A 10,824-nucleotide genomic window follows, 5' to 3' on the forward strand; every position below is an offset into this window, starting at 1 on the left:
GCCGGCGCCGTCTTCCTGCCTCCTCCTTCTCCAGAAAAAGTCGCCATTTTGGTTCACCGCCTTCGCCCCCCCACCCCGCGCCCGCGACCGGCCCTGCCCGGCCAGGCCGAGGCCCGCGCCCCGCGCCCGGGCCCAGGTGACAGGTGGGTGGCGAGGCCGGCCCGGGGTGCGCGTCCCTGGCCGCGCTCCCCCGCGCGCCGGGCCTGGGCCGGGGTCCCGGGCCGAGCGGCCTACGCGGCGGCCCCGCAGCCGGCGTCTTCTGCGCGCAGCGCCGCCGGCCCCCTCTCCGCGCCGGGGCTTGGTGACCCCGCTGGGCTCGGGAGGGCCGAAGCCCCTTCCCATCCGGGGCGCGAGTCGCGTCTCTGCCCCCAGGCCGGCCCTGGCCTCAGGTCCCGCTACTGTGAATTCTTCGCCCAGGCTTCAAAAAAATTGGACGCGGGGCCTCAGCAGGCACCTGCACCCCAGGCCACCGGGGTCGTCAGGGGCCGGGATGACTCCTGCCGGCCCTGTCTCCTTTCGAAGTTGCAAAGGGAGGCCTTCCAGAGAACTTTGTCCCCAACACTGGCCGCCCCCCTGGCAATGGGCGATGACTGTCCTGACCTCTGACCCCAGCTCTCTGGCCCTCCGGGTCGCAGCAGCCCCTTCCCATCCCCTGGGATCCAAGTTAATTAGAAGCTGCCAGGAGGGGCCACCTCCCCACTCAGCCCTCACCCTGCTTCCTGTCCCACCCCCTTCCAGGGCCTTTCCACGGGGCTGGGCCCAGCATCTCCTCTGCTCCCCACCTCTCGGGTTGGGGTTCGCAGCAGCACAGGCCCTCGGGGGCCCAGCCTGGGGCAGCAGGGCAGTTCTCTCTGGCCAGCAGCCTGGGCTCACTCCGGTGCTTCTGAGACTGGTTTGGTTGAAGTGGTGGTGGCGGGTCAGTAAACGGGAAAACGGGACTTGAGAGGCTTCAGAGAGAGGTGGGGTGGGGGGCAGGTCAGCATCCATGCCTGGAGACAAGGCCACCAAGAGGGGGCACAGGAGCTGGGTGCAGTGCCGGAGTGGCCCAGGGGTCCTCAGTCCACCTCAACTGTTTTCCATCTGCGTCTGGTGAGGATTGCAAGGGTGTCTGCCTGGGTGGGTTGGCATTGCATCAGGTCTGCCTGGGAAGGGATGAGGGCCCCAGTGAGAAGCTGGGCCCCCCCGCTGGGCCCAGGCAGCCTGTGAGCCAGCAGCCATCACCCGAGACATAATTGGAACCCGGAGGAATGTTGCCAGCCTCCTTCCTCCTGCACAGGCACCTCTCCCGGGGACACACCCCTCCCAGCTCTGGGTAGGAGTGCGTCAGCTTCGGCAGCATCTTCACGGCTGCACACCTGTCAGGAAGGGGGTCTGGAAGTTGGTGAGGGTCTCAGCACAGGACTAGCTCCTTCCAAACTGATGTTGCCTCCTGGGTTGTCTGGGGAGACCCTGACAGGCAGCTCCCCCTACGTCCGAAGCCCTCATCACTTGCTTTCCCATGTGAGCAAAACCACGGAGGCCAAGCTCCTCTTCCCTGATCAGAGAGGGCCTGCGGAGGATGGGGCTCCAGGAGCCCCACCACGTGTTCACAGGGGACCTGTCAGGCTTCACAGAATGTCCACTTGCTCTGCAGAGATGACGGATCCTTTCTGTGTTGGAGGCCGTCGGCTCCCAGGGTCCAGCAAGAGTGGTCCTGGGAAGGATGGCGGCCGAAAGGAGGTCCGACTGCCGATGCTGCACGACCCACCAAAGATGGGTAAGAGGAGTCAGGGCCAAAGTCGATTCCAGGTGGTTTTGGGCAGCAAGTGGTAGGAGCGGGCCACCTCCCGGACGTCCTGTCTCCAGGCACCCAGCTGGGCCATGGAGTTCCTGAGGACCTAAGCAGGGTAGCATCGCTTTGGACGTAGCCCAGGGCCCTAGGTTCTTGTCCTCAGCTGGCCGCAGCCCCTGCCCGGCGCCCTGGTGTTGGGACAGTGGTGCTCATCGTGGGCCTGGGCAGCCCCCAGCGGTCGGCAGTGCTGCATGGCTTCCAGCCTTGCTGTGTTGTGTGCTGCAGGGATGCCGGTGGTCCGTGGTGGACAGACAGTGCCCGGCCAAGCTCCTCTCTGCTTTGACCCAGGAAGTCCAGCCAGCGACAAGACAGAAGGGAAGAAAAAGGGGCGGCCAAAAGCTGAGACCCAGACCCTCCGAGACATTCCTGTGAGCTCCCTCAGGGCCACGCTGGGGCTCACCTGGGGTCTCCCTATCCATCAGGGCCATGCTGGGGCTCATCTGGGGTCTCCCTGTCCAGCCACTGTCCTGACCTGATCTGTCCTCTGCACATCTGGTACCAACTCTATGCCTCAGGTGTGGGCACTGGGCTGGCAGGCTTCCTGAGGCCTGGCTTTGTATTTGATGTGCCGTGAGATTCCGGGGGTCACATTGGTGGGCTCCCAGAACAGGCCTTGTGCCTGGCCACTGCCGGAATGGCTTGAATTCCCACCACAGTCCCGAGGTTGAGGGGCTCACATGGTGTGTGTGCCCTGCAGGCCCAGGGAGGGCTCTTGAGTCTGGGGCTCGGGCTGGCGGTGGCCCCGGTGGCTGCAGGTCAGCAGCGCCGCCTTTCCCCATGCCTAGCTCTCCCTGATGAATGACTGGAAGGATGAGTTCAAGGCACACTCGAGGGTGAAGTGTCCAAACTCGGGGTGCTGGCTGGAGTTCCCCAGCATCTACGGGCTCAAGTACCATTACCAGCGGTGCCAAGGGGTAAGGGACTGTGGGTTGGGGAAGAGGAGGCCTCGGGGTGTGTCTGCGCAGAGGCCCCTGGGGCCCTGTCCCACACCTGTCCACACCTGCCCAGGGTGCCATCTCAGATCGGCTGGCCTTCCCCTGCCCCTTCTGCGAGGCCGCGTTCACCTCTAAGACCCAGCTGGAGAAACACCGGACTTGGAACCACGTGGACCGGCCCCTGCCTGCCCCCAAGCCTGGGCCTATCAGCCGGCCGGTCACCATCAGCCGGCCCGTTGGGGTCAGCAAGCCCATCGGAGTGAGCAAACCCGTCACTATCGGCAAACCCGTGGGTGTCAGCAAACCCATAGGCATCAGCAAGCCGGTCTCGGTCGGCAGGCCCATGCCGGTCACCAAGGCCATGCCGGTCGCCAGGCCCGTGCCGGCCACCAAACCTGTCACCATCAGCAGGCCCATGCCGGTCACCAAGGCCATACCGGTCACCAGGCCCGTGCCGGCCACCAAACCCATCACAGTCACCAAGTCTGTGCCGGTCACCAAACCTGTACCTGTCACCAAACCCATTACGGTCACAAAGCTTGTGACAGTCACAAAACCCATGCCGGTTACCAAGCCAGTGACAGTCAGCAGGCCCATTGTGGTCAGCAAGCCGGTGACGGTCAACAGGCCCATTGCCATCAGCAGACACACACCGCCCTGCAAAATGGTGCTGCTGACCAAGTCTGAAAACAAAGCACCTCGTGCCACAGGGAGGAGCAGTGGTAAGAAAAGGTAATGGGGCTCATTCCAGGTTGGGGTGCTCCTTGGCCATGGCCTGGTGGTAATGGGGCCCAAAGTTAGGCCCTCCTGGCCCTCACCTCACCTGCTCCGTGCAGGGCTGCGGACAGCCTGGATGCCTGCCCAATTCCACCCAAGCAGGCCAGGCCAGAGAACGGGGAGTACGGCCCCTCCGCCTTGGGCCAGAGCTCGGCCTTCCAGCTGAGTGCAGACACCAGCAGCGGCTCCTTGTCGCCGGGCAGCAGGCCCTCAGGGGGCCCAGAGGCACTGAGAGCTGCGGGCCCTGCGTCCCCACCTGAGGAGGACCCTGAGCGCACAAAGCACAGTAAGACGAGAGCCCCAGGGGCAGCGGGCGGGGCCGGCTCCGCCTCCTGAAGGTTATTTGACCAGAGTCTTGGCCCCCGTTTTCTCTCCCCGAGTCAGGAAGGAAACAGAAAACACCCAAGAAGTTTACAGGGGAGCAGCCATCCATCTCAGGGACCTTTGGGCTCAAAGGTAAGACCCCCCACCTGTGCGCACCTCCAGGGCTGGGGGTGTCCACTGAGGGACAGCCCTTGAGCCCACCCCTGCCTCACCCCGCCCCCTGTGTGCCCACAGGCCTGGTCAAAGCTGAGGACAAGGCCCGAGTTCACCGCTCCAAGAAGCAGGAGGGTCTGGGCCCTGATGATGTCCGGAAGAAGGTGCCAGCTGCCCCCATCGCTATCGGCAAGGAGGCACCAGCCCACGCAGCCCCAGGTAGGGGCTGCCCAGCAGGGGCCCAGGGCAGCTCTAGGCTGCGGGTAGATCCCACAGGGCAGGGATGGGGCTGAGTGTGGAGACTGGATTCTGTGCCTGGCGTCCAGGGCACCCAGGACCCCCACAACCTTCGAGGCCCCTGCCTTGCCCACAGGCGGCCCCGAGGAGCAGTGGCAGCGGGCCATCCACGAGCGCGGGGAAGCCGTCTGCCCCACCTGCAACGTGGTCACCCGGAAGACTCTTGTGGGACTCAAAAAGCACATGGAGGTGTGTCAGAAGGTAAGGCAGCGGGCCGTAATGGGTTTGGTGACAGGCACAGGTTTGGGAGGGAGGCCCAGCCGTGGGCAGGCTTCCCACACGTGGGTCCTCTGCAGCTGCAGGATGCACTCAAGTGCCAGCACTGCCAGAAGCAGTTCAAGTCCAAGGCGGGCCTCAACTACCACACCATGGCAGAGCACAGCGCCAAGGTACCGCGGCCCAGTCCCCATCCAGCGTGACCTCTGACCTCGCCCCACCTTCACCATGGCGCCCCCAGTACCCAGCCTTGGATGATGGGGGGCCTGACACCTGGGTGGGGTGGGGCCGGGGCAGGACCCCATGGTGGGGGTGGGTCACCGAGACTCAGACTGTCCCCAGCCCTCCGACACCGAGGCCTCTGAGGGGGGCGAGCAGGAGGAGCGCGAGCGGCTGCGCAAGGTGCTGAAGCAGATGGGACGGCTGCGCTGCCCCCAGGAGGTCAGCGGGGGCCATGGTGGGGTGGGGCAGGGGTGGGGGGGGGCGGGGGGCCACAGGGGTGGTGGGGTGGGGGGGTGGGGCATGGGGGGCACCCTGCTGGCCACTCACCCATTCTCTGGTCTGACCCCCAGGGTTGTGGGGCTGCCTTCTCCAGCCTCATGGGCTACCAGTACCACCAGCGGCGCTGCGGGAAGCCGCCCTGTGAGGTGGACAGTCCCTCCTTCCCCTGCGCCCACTGCGGCAAGACATACCGATCCAAGGCCGGCCACGACTACCACGTGCGCTCGGAGCACACGGCCCCCGTGAGTGGCTCTGCCGTGGCCCCGTGCTGTGGCGCAGTGCTTGTTCGTGTGTTTTGGGTACCAGCTGTGTGTGTCCATGTGCCGCCTAACGCCTGCGTTTCCCGCCCTCTGTGTACGAGATGTGTGTCCTGGCAGGTGGAAGGGTGAAACCTCCATGTTCCCCGGGGTTGGCTACGTCAGCCATGTCCTCAGCACGCTGCGAGGCCTGGAGGTCCGCTGGCCTTTGGGGTGGCCCACTGTGCGCTGACCTGACCTGCCTCTTGCCATCTTGTTCCTGTGGCTCACTTTGGCCTCCATGCCCCCCAGCCCCCCGAGGAGCCCACGGACAAGTCCCCCGAGGCTGAGGACCTGCTGGGTGTGGAGCGGACCCCAAGTGGGCGTGTCCGCCGCACGTCGGCCCAGGTGGCCGTGTTCCACCTGCAGGAGATAGCGGAGGACGAGCTGGCCCGCGACTGGACCAAGCGGCGCATGAAGGACGACCTCGTACCTGAGACTGCGCGGGTGAGCTGCCCGCCCGGTGCTGGGGAAGCACTGTGGCCTCTGGGCAGGACCTGCCTTGGCCTGAGCCTTGGCACAGCCACCCCCGTGACCTGGGCCGCCCGCTGCCCCCCCCCCGTGGCGAGTGTCACTTGCTACTGAGGCAACCATTAGAGTAGCTGGGGTGTCTTCTGGCTTGGGACTCACCCTGCTGCTATTGAATTCACAGCTCAACTACACTCGGCCGGGGCTCCCCACGCTGAACCCCCAGCTGCTAGAGGCGTGGAAGAATGAAGTGAAGGAGAAAGGCCACGTCAACTGTCCCAACGATGTGAGCGGAGGCAGCCGGGTGGGGCGCGTGGGGAGCCATGCAGGGACAGAGCCCGGGTGTGGCCCTCTGGGCAGGAGTGGAGGCTGAGACCTTGCAGGAGGTGCCCAGCCCACCCAGGCCTTGCATGCCCAACCTGCCCAGTCCCCAGGACACACACACCCTCACTTGCCCCAAAGAGGCCTCAGAGATCCCCTGGGCTAGGGCAGGGGTGTATCTTGGTGTGGGGTGCCCACTCGCCCACGCCTGCCTCCCCCGCAGTGCTGTGAAGCCATCTACTCCAGCGTGTCCGGACTCAAGGCTCATCTTGCCAGCTGCAGCAAGGTCAGTTCTGGGGCCTGCCCCACAGCCAGGTGCCGCAGTCAGAGCTCCCAGCTCACCCAGTGCAGGCTCCCCCACAATACTCTGGGACCCTGCCCTGCCCCCTACTTTTTCCACTAGGCTGCCTCTTCCATGAACCCAGAGACTGGCCAGAGGCTGATGGCCAACCTAGGACACCTCCCTGACCCCTGGCCTCAATGATAAGCCAGCGGGTCCTCATCTTGTCCTTGGGGCTCTGCATCCATGTGGGCGTGAGTGGGCACCCCGATCCAGGCAGAGGGCACACTGCCTTGGAATAAGGGATGCTCAGCAAAGGTCTGTAGCTCTTCCCCTGGACACCTGCCTCTCCTGACCCTCTCCCCCACCACCCCTGCAGCCCTGGCAACCCAGTGGTACCCGGCACTTCTCGGGCATGGTCCCCAGCACTGCTCAGCTTTCCTTTGGCCACCCCGGACCCTGACCCTTTAGCCATGAGTAAGGGCTTAGGACAGATCTGGGTGCTTTAGGTGCTCCAAGGGCTGGGGCGGGTCTCACCTTTGGGGGCTGGCCTGCCTGTGCATTGCAGGGGGCCCACCTGGCGGGGAAGTACCACTGTCTGCTGTGTCCGAAGGAGTTCAGCTCTGAGAGTGGCGTCAAATACCACATTCTCAAGACCCACGCAGAGGTGCGAGGACCATCACCAGGGCCTGTGGCTGGGGGCTAGCCCAGGAGGGGCCAGGGCCGTGGTTGGGCACCCCTTGGGGGTGGAGAGGTCAGTGGCCTGCATGGAGTGTGCCTGGGTGAGCGGTCAACATGGAGAAATCTGGTGGTTTCTCCTCAGTGGGGTCCGCCTTCCCTGGGAGAACTGGGAGGCTGGAGCCGCCCCGAGGGTGTCCACCGGTCCCGCCCCTGGCAGCCTGGTTGCAGGTGCCTGCCTGGCCCCAAAGGCTGCCAGGCCTTCAGCTCTCAGGCCGCACCTGGCGCATGCGCTCAGTGTCCAGTGTCCACATCAGCGCTTTCCTCTCCCCAGAACTGGTTCCGAACATCAGCCGACCCACCTCCGAAACACCGGAGCCAGGACTCATTGGTGCCCAAGAAGGAAAAGAAGAAAAATCTGGCAGGTGGGAAGAAGCGGGGCCGAAAGCCGAAGGAACGGCCCCCAGAGGAGCCTGTGCCCAAGCTGCCCCTGCGCCGGGACGACTGGCCCCTGGGATGCAGGGACAAGGGGGCCCGGGGCTCCACTGGCCGGAAGCTGGGAGCCAGCAAGGCGCCTGAAAAGTGAGCTTGGTGGGTGGGGCCTAGCCCCCATGCAGCCGCCACGCCGCGCTCCGTCGGGGCAGGGCCAGCCCCAGGACCTCCGTCCTCCACTTTCTCTCCTCCACCCCTGCCTCTTCATCCGTCCAGAGGGGGCAGCCAGCCACTCTCCCTTTCCTGAAGGTGGCCCTTCCCTGTTAAGGCTGCCACAGGGCACACCTGGGTTGGGGCTCTCCAAGGTGTGCCCAGGAGAAGTGCAATAGCCGGGAGGGGGGCCCCTGCCGGTGGGAATGTGTCTGGGGCCTTGGTGCCACGGGGGCTGCAGTGCAGAGCAGGCGGATGGCCTTTGGCTCCCCTGCTCTGCTTCCTCAGGCCCTGCTGGGGCCACACCCTGGCTCCCCCAAGGCTCAGGCGTCCCTGGTAACCCGTGGTTCTGGGCTGGTGAGGGCACCTGAGCCACCCGGCAGCCAGCAGCCACCATCCTGGCCTCACCCCCCCAACACTGGAACTCCAGCACCCCCAGCTACCTCCCAGGACAGACCCCCGTCTGACCACTGCCATGCTGAGCTGACCAGCTCCTGCCCACCCTCAGCCACCCACTTGATCCCCCTGCTTCTCTCTTCTACCTCTCCAGGCCTGGTCCCCTCCCCCTACCCCTGCGCCTTCTCTGTCACTGCAATCCCTGCTGTGCTCAGGCCCTGTCCCACAGGCCTGTCTGTAGTGCTCCCAGCTTGGGGTAAGGGAGGGGTTTTGCTTCTGGCACCTACAAGGCAGCAGGAGCTTGATGCCCTCTAACACAGCCACCAGCCCTGGGGGTGCTGCCCGTGGAGTGTGCTCTGCCTCCAGCGTTCAGCCTTTGGGCACTGCAGGCCTAGGTTGGAATAGCTTCATGGAGTAGGGATGGACTAATTTGGGCCCTGGGGTCTTCCCGGAGCCCTTGGGCTGTGGGGCGGGAAGCTGGGCAGAGCTGGCCTGGCTCTGAGTGGCCACTGGGGGAAGACAGCCTTCTGTTTGCCAGTCTGGGTAGGCCCAGTGGCCAAGCTCTCATGGGAGCCCCCTCCCCACTTTTTTTTTTTTAACCTGCCCCATTGTTTCTGGTTGTGTGGTCATTTGATATGAGAACTGAAGGCCAGCCAGGGAGGGGCTTGGCCAAAGTCACAGCAGTTTGGTGGCAGCTCCAGAGGTGTCTTTGCCCCTTTGTGGCCCTGAGGGTGGCTGGGTCTATAGGTTTGACAGGGGTCAGGCAGGGAGTCCGGGGTGCCTGGAAGAGGTGGCCACAGCCTCTGGCTCCTTCCCTGGGCCCTGCCTTCCAACCACAGCATTGCAGGGAGGATGAGGCTCAGAGGGGGCGGGTTTGGTGGGAGGCCATTTTCCAGGGTGGGTGGGAGTGGGCTGAGGGCTCATCCCCACTGACCGTGGATGATGTGAATTTTGATGTTTGCCCGTGTGCGTGTCTCCTGGGTGTAGTGGATGCCAGTCTTGTTGCTGTGACAAGTAACAACCTTTTTTTTAAATTGTTTTTTATACAAAAACTCACAACAATCTGACATTTGGTGCTAAGGGTTTCCTGGTGCAGATGGTGGCCCTGGGGTTTGGGCATGGACCTCTGGGGTTTGGGTCCCTTGCTGCTCAGGGAGGCAGTACTGGGTACTGCCTCTGCCCCCAGCACCCGCCCTCACCCGTCCCCCAGGGAGAAGGGGCCCCACTGGGCTCGGCCTGGAGTGGTAGCGAGACAAGTTCCAGGAGCACTTTGGGGACTGGGGTTGCAGTGCACTTCCTGTCACAAGGCTCTGATCCTCAGCAGCCCTGGCTGGATGTGCTAGGGAGGGAGTGGGAGACCTGGACTCCCCCAACGCACACACACCTCGGCCTCATGAGAGGATGGAGGCTTGGACAGAGTGGACTTGACCCAGCGACAGAGGGTCAGGGGAGGCTTTCCTTCCTGCGTCCCAGAGCTGCACTGGTGCAGCTGGAGCTGGAGCTGGAGCTGGAGGAGGTCAGGGTCCGGCAGCTGCTGCTGGGGCAGCCTCACGAGGGGAAGGGAGCAGGCACTGGCAGGGGTGCACTTCGGCCTGGCGACCAATGGGGGAAGAGGTTGGACCTGAACACCTGCAGGGTGTGGCGCCTGCCCCAGCCTCTCAGGTACCTGGCCCTTGGGGAGGAGAGAAGAGGGTCTGGTTTTTGCTGGGGGCGAGTTTCCGGGACGCTCCCAAAGCCCCCAAGTAGTCGCTGGTGTGGGAAGGGGAGTCCCGGGTAACTTGATGTGAGCACTTTAAGCCCCTTTGTCTTTAAGGTAGGCGTGGGGGCTGCTGCCAGATGTGGCTGTTGGGTCTGACCCCTCCTTTCTGCCCTCCTCTCCCACATGCTGGTCTGCAGAGCCCACCTCCCAAGGGGCAGGGCCCTGGTGGAGCTCAGCAGGGTCTGCCCACGCCCCGCGCTGGCCCACAAAGGCCTGCCCCCGGGAGCGCTGTGAGGGACCAGCAGGCCGGACCCCTAGGGCGTGGTGGGCGCCGGCCCTGCCCGAGGCCCGGTCGGGGCCCTCTCTGCAGATCTACCTCGGGCTCCGCGCACGCCCCCTGCCCGGAGAGGAAGGGGCCCGGGAGGGCGGACCCGCCGGGCCGACACTCACGAGAGTGGGATGCACTTTATTTGCTGGTGCAGACGCAGGTGAGCTGCCCCCTGCGTGCCCGTGGGCCCCGGCCGGCGGCGCGGAAGGGAAGGGGCCGGCGAGCCTGGCCCGGGGGGCCGCGCCCCGCGCCCCGCGCCCCGCGCCCCGCGCCCCGGGCCTCGGGTTGGGTTTTTCATGCCAGTTCTCGGTACACAAGTGCATTTCGAAAGAGGCTCCAGCTGTCACGTGTAACCATATATATATACATATATATTCTATCTACAAAGTGTTTATTTGCGAGATGTTTCGACGGTGCGCTCGGGCCCCGCCCGCCCTGTGACCATCTGTCCCCGGTCCTCGTCCCCGCCCCGCGCCCTGGTCCCGAGTGGCGTGGGGACGGGCCATCACTGTATGTACTGAAATGACTGTATCAAATAAATGTTTATTGATTTTTTTTCCAGGGTTTTTGTGCGGCTGAGTTTGTGGTGACGCAGGGGGCGGCGGCCGAACTCCGAGTCCCGCGTGCCCGCCGCGCGGCCTTATGGGGCTTGTAGTCCGCGACGGACGGCCTTGTGGTCTTT

The 10,824-nt window shown here is 64.7% G+C and overlaps 1 protein-coding gene across 8 annotated transcripts; it reads left to right on the plus strand.

Annotated features, from left to right (window-relative positions):
• The first annotated feature begins 73 nt into the window (after positions 1 to 73).
• On the plus strand, positions 74 to 10,703 carry ZNF512B (zinc finger protein 512B). Of its 8 annotated transcripts, none has more exons than XR_004262325.1 (19): positions 74 to 127; positions 1,630 to 1,756; positions 2,057 to 2,199; positions 2,617 to 2,745; positions 2,840 to 3,498; positions 3,603 to 3,829; positions 3,928 to 3,999; positions 4,102 to 4,239; positions 4,394 to 4,518; positions 4,614 to 4,706; positions 4,876 to 4,974; positions 5,106 to 5,276; positions 5,583 to 5,777; positions 5,983 to 6,084; positions 6,343 to 6,405; positions 6,968 to 7,066; positions 7,412 to 7,552; positions 9,694 to 10,054; positions 10,086 to 10,703. XR_004262325.1 is itself a non-coding variant. In XM_032256945.1 (16 exons), exons 1-16 carry the CDS (start codon positions 1,420 to 1,422, stop codon positions 7,661 to 7,663), a joined length of 2,904 nt encoding a protein of 967 aa, XP_032112836.1. In that variant the 5' UTR covers positions 946 to 1,419; the 3' UTR covers positions 7,664 to 9,182. The 8 variants fall into 8 exon arrangements, 1 of the variants encoding a protein (XP_032112836.1); XR_004262326.1 differs by having other exon boundaries at positions 125 to 143; positions 1,634 to 1,756; XR_004262327.1 differs by lacking the exon at positions 74 to 127 and adding an exon at positions 315 to 916 and having other exon boundaries at positions 1,634 to 1,756.
• The last annotated feature ends 121 nt before the right edge of the window (positions 10,704 to 10,824 follow it).

The sequence above is a fragment of the Sapajus apella genome, unplaced genomic scaffold (assembly GCF_009761245.1).
Source record: "Sapajus apella isolate SASKATOON/1434 unplaced genomic scaffold, GSC_monkey_1.0 scaffold96, whole genome shotgun sequence".
Lineage (NCBI taxonomy): Eukaryota > Metazoa > Chordata > Mammalia > Primates > Cebidae > Sapajus > Sapajus apella.

What these genes read in the sequence shown, in the direction of transcription:
- ZNF512B (XM_032256945.1), top strand. Translation starts at nt 1,420, where the DNA reads ATGTTGCCTCCTGGGTTGTCTGGGGAGACCCTGACAGGCAGCTCCCCC. An exon ending in CCCTGAGCGCACAAAGCACA is followed by an intron (nt 3,830 to 3,927) that starts GTAAGACGAGAG and finishes TCCCCGAGTCAG; the next exon opens with GAAGGAAACAGAAAACACCC. An exon ending in ATCTTGCCAGCTGCAGCAAG is followed by an intron (nt 6,406 to 6,967) that starts GTCAGTTCTGGG and finishes TGTGCATTGCAG; the next exon opens with GGGGCCCACCTGGCGGGGAA.